Source organism: Pteropus vampyrus, unplaced genomic scaffold, assembly GCF_000151845.1.
Source record: "Pteropus vampyrus isolate Shadow unplaced genomic scaffold, Pvam_2.0 Scaffold379, whole genome shotgun sequence".
Classification (NCBI taxonomy): domain Eukaryota; kingdom Metazoa; phylum Chordata; class Mammalia; order Chiroptera; family Pteropodidae; genus Pteropus; species Pteropus vampyrus.
Window position 1 is genome coordinate 52,338 of NW_011889160.1, and position 7,776 is coordinate 60,113.

The 7,776-nt window shown below is 36.6% G+C and overlaps 1 protein-coding gene across 1 annotated transcript in view; it reads right to left on the minus strand.

Annotated features, from left to right (window-relative positions):
• GLG1 (golgi glycoprotein 1) overlaps positions 1–7,776 on the minus strand; it is a 107,765-nt gene that overhangs the window by 19,978 nt on the left and 80,011 nt on the right. The window contains exons 9-11 of the mRNA XM_011379915.2: positions 4,574–4,695; positions 2,777–2,878; positions 1,014–1,167 (exon numbers count right to left, since the gene is read on the minus strand). Of these exons, the coding sequence (XP_011378217.1) occupies positions 1,014–1,167; positions 2,777–2,878; positions 4,574–4,695 (378 nt within the window). The remainder of the gene's footprint in view (positions 1–1,013; positions 1,168–2,776; positions 2,879–4,573; positions 4,696–7,776) is intronic.

The window sequence follows — 7,776 nt, forward strand, 5'->3', positions numbered from 1 at the left end:
GGGCATGGGGTTTCCTTTCAGAGACATGGAAATGTTTTGCTGTACAGAGATGGTGGTTGCACAACTTTGTCAATGTACTAAATGTCACTGAATATTTCTCTTTAAAATGGTTAGTTTTATGTTCTATGAGTTTCACCTCAATTTTTAAAAAGAAGTATACTTAAAAAAAAAAAAGACAGTATACCAGGTTCCAACACTTTCTTCATTTATAAGACAAGGAACCTCCTATTACAGTGACTACCACCACGCCAGGACTTAGGCGCTCCTGTGATCAAGGAGCAGCTCGTTATATGAATAAAAAAGTAACAACAAATTCCCATATTTTCTTACATAGCAGTATAAAAACTGGGTTAAGACTGCAGTATCTGAAGTATGACAAATCTTTCTATCTGGGTTTCCTCATCCCGAATCCTAAACTTAGTCAGGCTTTTCATTAAGCTCAGGACTGAAATGCAACGAGTACCTTCAGGAGGCCATCCTGGAGAGCAAGTAGCACATCAGTGTGGCACTAGACGGCAGTAAATGTTGCCTGAGAGCCAAACACACACAAAGATCCCCCAAAGAGGTGGCAATCAGGGCAGACAGATATCAAGAGACTGGGGCATGGAGGTTCTGCTCTGATTAGCGGACTGTGAGAGAGGTCTCACCAACACAGGCATTGTGTGTTCTGCTGCCAAGGGCAGGAGCCCAAAAACTGTGTCCTGGCTAAGAGCTTCTAATGGATCTTTATTTAAAGCCAACTGAAGTTTAGAGAAGCAGAATTTAATTGTCTATATATGATTCAGATTTCAATAATTTAAAGAAAAAAATGTAAATGCTCCTGATTCACTTTGTTAAAAACAAAATCAGACAGGAAAACTGATGGAACAACTCTATGTATACTCAGCAAGCCCTCCCCACCAGATATGCTAACAAAGTTTTCCTAGGATGACAGAAATCAGAACAATATATATAGCAAACTAATTAAAAAACAAATGATGACATGAAGAAATAAAGTCAATAGTGTTGCATACCCTCCTGCCCTGTTCCTCTGTGCGGTAGGCATGTCTATATAAGCAAGAGAACACAGCTCCAGGAGGCATAAGTTCACTGGTTTCATTCCAGCCGTGGGTGTGGCAAAGACGAGATGCATCTCCCTGGCACTTGCGGTATAAGACAGGGTCCAGCCTATAAGGTCAAGCAGATAAACAAAAAGTATTCCTGAATTTGTTCTTTATGAACACACAGTGGTCAATCTGTAGAAGTTTGTTAACCTTAACAGAGAAGATTTAAGTTCTACTTCAGAACTTAAACTGTTATCCTGGCTACATAAGGCACACAACATTACAAGAGCAGACCCAGTACTAACATGCCCTGGCCAAAATGAGAAAACAAGGGTTGTAGCAATCAGCAGGCAATTCATAAATTTTTACTAAGTATGAATGAAATTCAATCCTATCTGATACACTAGATTCAATAAGATCAGGAAATTGCAGGAGAAACAGAATCTCCCATTCAACTTCCTTTCTAGTGAAACTGTTCGTCTTCTTTTTCCCACACGAAGTAAGGCAATTATAATTTTAGTTTACTTGAATATGCATATCAACTTAAAAAATTTAACATTTAATTTTGACTCCAGAGACAGTGGATTAGGCAACAAGCCTGCTGCTTCTCTGAATTAGGTCAATGATGCTTAATTCTGTCCACATCATAATGTCAATTTTGGGAGAGAGCTACTTACTGGGAGGAGAAAGGCTAATATTTAAAGAGTAGCTTTCAAGACTGTGAAGCACCTTTTGATCATGGCTGAAGGAATTACAGAAGAGAAAAAAACATGGTTTTGTTAAGATAGTAAAACTCAGTAACTCTCCATCACTCCTGGTGCGAAGGCCTGGGTAATAAGCACAGGGGAACTCCCACTAGCTTTCTGCAGTCTTTTCTAGAGCTAATTTGAGGGAACAGAAACATATTAAATCTTCAAGTGATCTTTTTAGTAAAGTATGGGGGTAAAACCTATATTAATCACCAGAAAAAGTTAATGACCAAAGCACGGTGGCTTAAAAAACTGAATCAGGAAGGAGGTAAACTTGAGAAGCCGCATCCGGTACTGGCTGCTTTACAGGTGAGAAGCAAAAATAAGACATGACAACAGGAGATTACAGCCAACAAATTATAGTGATTCTGACAGTAACAGATCCTTCTCCTATTTCGTCTCTGCCTCCTCCTACCTCCCTTTTTTTGGCTAACAGGATGAGAATCAAGTTGTCACTTATTGATGAGAATCTCTTAAGATAGAATAAATTCAATAACTCTGAATAGTTAAAGAAATAAAAGCAAATTCTCATACCCAGTGCAAATCAATAAAAACAAAAATGCATTATTATCTTTTTATAGACATATCCGAAGATTCTGTTCTACCCCAAAGGTGTTCAAGTTCTTTCCAGATAGATGTTTGTGGTATCAAACATTTGACCCTAATTTCCAAAAGAGCAGTACATGGGGACATTTGGGGACAGACCTGCAGGGGCTACCTCTACTTTTAGATACTGTTCTGAAAGCAAGAGAGATGCTTTTCAGGGGACTGGAGTGTGTCCGCTATTCCAGAACTCAAAAATAAATTCTTACTGATTATTTAAAATAAATAAATAAATAAACAAACAAACAAACAAACAAATAAATAAATAAATGAATGAATGGATAAATAAATAAATAAGTATATGTCTGTGTATATATATATATACACGTACACACACACACACACACACATTTACATTTACTCTGGCTTCAAAATACTCACTTCCAATCTCGGGAGATGAAATACTGCAGTTCTAACAGGCGGTGTTCACAGTCTTCCACCATTTTCTCTGTGTATAAATGTTCCATCAGGCATGAGAGGATCCTGGGCATAAAATGGGTGAAATTGTAACAAGAGAAAGAGAGTTCTGACAACAGTTCAGAATGCTCATATCAGTTATTTCCTTGGTCTGCAGAAAAAGCCATTTAGCTACTTTCCTAGGGCAATCAGGGACTTAACTTTTCTGAGCATCATTCAAATTAACTCACCCTGACAGTGATTACTAAGACTTCCATCAACTTCAGAGCCACTTAGTACTTAGGACTCAGTCTGCACAAGATCTGTGTGCAGCTGCTTTATTTTTAACTGTTTATTATGAAAAATTTCCAACACATACAAAAGTAGAGAATTATATAACATCAACCTTCCCTTTCCATAGGTCTATCAACCTATGGCCAAGACAGTTTTAACTCTATAACCCCTTGCTGATATATATTTTTTAAATTAATTAATTAATTTAAATTAATTTAGTTAACATTGGTTAACTAAATCCAATAAGTTTCAGCTGTACACTTTAACAGTAAGGCATATCTATATTTATACCGTGTGTTCACCTCCCATAGTTAGATTCTTTCTGTCACCACATATTTGACCCCCTTTATCCCCCTTGCTAATATTTTGAAGCAAATCCCAGATACTATTATCACTTTGTTCGTAAGTACTTCAGAATGTTTCTCTATATGATGAGAAGACAATACCATTATCTACCAAAAGAAAATAATTTTTAAAAATCCATAATATTATGTACTATCCTGTTATTTTTCAAAAATTTCCAATTATCCCATGACTTTTTACATGTTGGTTCAAATCAAGACCCAGAAAAGGTCCATGCATTGCATTTAATCGAGAGTATCTTAAACCTATTTTAATCTGTAGCAGTTCCCTCCTTCCTCCCTGTCCTTTGCCTCCTTTATAGTTGATGCAGTTATTTACACTGGTAAATACTCTTAAGTTAATTAGTCTTAAGTGTGTTTGTCCATCTTCTCCAACTACACAAAAAGCTTTAAGAAAGAATATCTTTTTGTAATCCCCTACCACAGCATAAACAGCAGGAGTGCACACACAGAAGAATGATGATTAACATGGACTGCATTTGTTTTATTGTTGGACACTGCCAGCTGAAGGCTATAAAGATTTCTGCAGAATGGGAAATTTGTTCTTACCTGCAACCTGGTTTTAAAGAGCTGTTTTCATATCATATCATATCATATCATATCATATCATATCATATCATATGCATGATATTCAAAAACTTCATTATAGCATTTTACAGCTTTCCTAGAGCTTGGGTACAGTTCAGAGTTCATTTTGTCCATGATTATGCTTTCCAACCAACACATTTGGTTTCATATTTCAATTATAATTAATTACTATCTAATGATTATCAAGTAGCCAGTATGTATGACCCAATAAACAAACAGGATGAAAAATATAGAGCCAAAGCATGTGTCACTTTATCCTGAGAGTTTCTCTCTCTCATATTTAAATGATTCAGTGACCTAATGTAGGCCCATATATGCTCAGTCATTGTCATCAAACATCGTCACAACACTGAGTCTAACTGTGCCTACGTTATACATGAGACACAGCCGAAGTCTCAATTCTCATACTAGTTTTAACAGAAGTTGGTGTATGTTGCTGTTTAACAAAATTCCAGTTAAGATGTTGAGGGAATGTTCTTTGTGCTGCACTGCCAAATAAAATACACTAGGGATAAATACCACAAACAAGATAACCTACATTGGGTCTCCCGATCTGATGTGTTTGCAGGCTGTCTGTATTACAGATTCACAAGCTTCATTCAAAGCTCGATCAATGCGGTAATCCGCCCCAGGGTCAGTCTCCTGAATCAGTGTTTGCAGCTGGATCAAAAAAGAAAAATTAAGAAGGAAGAAAGTCACTTACACCTCAGAGAAGAACAATGTCATCTCTTCATACAGTCAGTTACTCAGTCTGGTATATCACAATGGACTCTTAACAAGGTACTACAAGTGTCAATAGCCAAGCTCAAGAGCTCTTGTCAAATACTTTCCAACTGGTTTCTCTGCCTTGATCAGAAGTTTTTCTGTTTAAGCCATTGTAGGGATTACTTGCCTACCAGTCTGAATCATCCTTGGGCCTTTGCAAAACCAAAGATCTTTAAAATATAAAGGCTGCCTCATATCTGCCTACATGATCATCAGATTTTTAAATCTGACACTGAGGGCCAAGCAAGAATTGAGTGGAGAAGAGTACATAGAAGACACTTCTAGTTTAAAGACCTAATATGGTCATAAAAGTCTAGAATTTAAATTTTGTTGCAAAGATACCGGCATTAAAACAGGCGTACTCTGCTTTATTAAAAACAGATGTGAGATTTCATTTAACTTGTAAGAAATACCAACTACAAAAATATGAATACAATAATAATAATTTCCTATTTTCCCTCAATTATCTTTTATACAACCAAGAGGTAAACCAGAGCTTGTTCATTATAAGTATATAGCAAAAAACTTGTCATTATGCAGTTGAAAATGAGAATACAGTTTTTAACATTTATTTTTTCTTGGTCCATCCTGTCATGAAATAAAGCGAAAGTATGAGATGTACCTAAGGCTCTTTTTTCCTGTCTTTGAGGAGAAGGCAGTTGGGGCACAGAAGGAAAAGTTCTAAATTAAGGATCAGAAGACTTGAGTTCTATTAATAGTTCTGGCTCTGCCAGATACTAACTTTGAAAACATGGACAAGTTGATTAACCTCTAAGTTCCAGTTTCTTTAACTGCAGAGGTTATAAGAATATATTGAAGGCTGTGTAAACTGCAAATCACTTTACAGATGTAAAAGATCATTATTACTACAGACGGGTAGCAGATGGCGTTTTGGGTTTGGAATATGAAATAACAGAAAGCAAATTTGAAAAGTATAATCCTTCTGGTTTGAGTTCCTTTTTTTCCAAGTTAAAGAATTCGAGCCTTTTTGTGCCACACACAGATCTAGACTCTGTAGAAGCCTTCTCTGATCCTCATACATTTGACCTACGATCTCACAAGGCTCACATGAAAGTACTGACCCCATCACATGTTGATCAGAGAATACAGATCAAAAGGAAATAAAAGAAAGAAAATCCCGTTCTGTCTATTCTAAAAGAAGTCAATAATCAAGACAGAGAACTATGAAAGATTTTCAGTATCCCGGGATGGAAATTATTTATACCAATTCTTGGTGGCAATTTGGAAAAGCTACAAAATGCTGTGGTTAGTTGATAGAAAGATTACTGTCAAAAGATTATGGATTTTAGTAGTGACAGTTGTTGACAAAGACCTAACTATTTGCATTTTTTGATGGGAGTCTGAAAGTCTTTGCAAGAACTTTATCAGTTAAATATCCATGACTGACAGGCAAACTTGGAGAATTCACAAAGAATGCACCAGATTGTGGCTACTAAAAGGAGGCAATGAGTGCCCTATGGACTGTAGTAGGCTAATGGCTCAAAGGGTCGCTGCCGCTCTGGAACCCAATAACAGCAGTATAGGAAATAAACACTAAGAATGTAAATTGCTACATGATTATATATCTATTCTAGCCCCTGACTGCTTAGGAAACACCTGGAGAAATGCTTCTGAAATATGATTAGTCTAGAGAATAGACTGGACAGTCATCTTTAGCCTGGGAGAGACTGGGCTCAGACTCATTCAGCCATAATTGAAGAAAATTTAATAAGTTCATGATTATGGTGCCAGTTGAAAAAGTATGTACTCATTAATATTAATTTTTATGCTTCACAGTTTACTATTTGTTGAGAGATCACTAAAGCAAAGCACAACCAACAGAGAATAGAGAACATTAATGGTCACCCACTTGTATGGAAGTCTACTGTATCAAGGAAGAAAACATTGAAAAGGAAGAAAGAAACTCACTTAAAATAAATGATTTCAAAATATTCTTCCATTTGACTGAGGATGGATAATGTAGAAAACTAAGGAAAATTTTTTAATTTGGATCATTTATTCCCTCAATTCCTAATAACCATGGGTCCATAAAAAACAAAGTGTTGTTACCCAGTTGGCTAAACTTAATGTGGGCAAAACCACACATTTCACTATTTGAGGTTTAACCTCTGGGTTTGGAAAGTACTTTTATTCTGGGCACAAAGGGTGGTACTTATTTATCTTTCAAGTTGAGTCACTGGCTCTGTTAATAAGCTAAATTTCAAAAAGCCCTGGAGGTTAGCTAGATGCCTCAAAAAAAATCAAACCAATTTATTTCCTTTCTTCTGTGCACCTTAGTACAAGTGTAGCCTCAGTTAAAAAAAAAAAAGGCGGGGGGGGGGCAGGCGGGGGGTGGTTATTCTAACCATGCTGCATTAAGAATGAAATGCAAACATAGGGTGTCTAGATTAATTCTCAGTCTGGGGCACAGGCACACACGTTGTCACGGAGGTTTCCCAGGACAATCACCAGCAAGGACTGCTCCTGTGGAACTACATCCAGAAGGCTTCTATCTAGCTAGGCTTGGTATTTTGGAGAAGAGGCTACATTTGTATATTTTTCCTACCATGGGATGCATACACTACTGTTTACTCTGGGTCAGGGTAATAGGAGCTAAGATAAAATTTTATTCCACAGCAAAATTCTATGGAAATTTCACTTTTCAGACTATCAAATTCTGATTTTACATGATTAGCAGGAAAATTAAAATTCTAATAATATTGTTTTTACTAAAAACACTAACGACAAAATAAAAGACTAATTAATTGTAGTTTCCTAAAGTCTCCCTGAGAAGAGCCTCAGCTTTCTAATGCTGAACTATACCTTTTGCGCTTCCTAAAGGGCGGTAGGAGAAAGTATGGGGTACACTGCACAGGGTACCACGGCTGCACTTGGAATTGTAAATTGTTTAAACACTTTTATACAGTAAAATGTAATAAACACAGACAGTGTTCATGAAGCAGAGGCACTGTATCT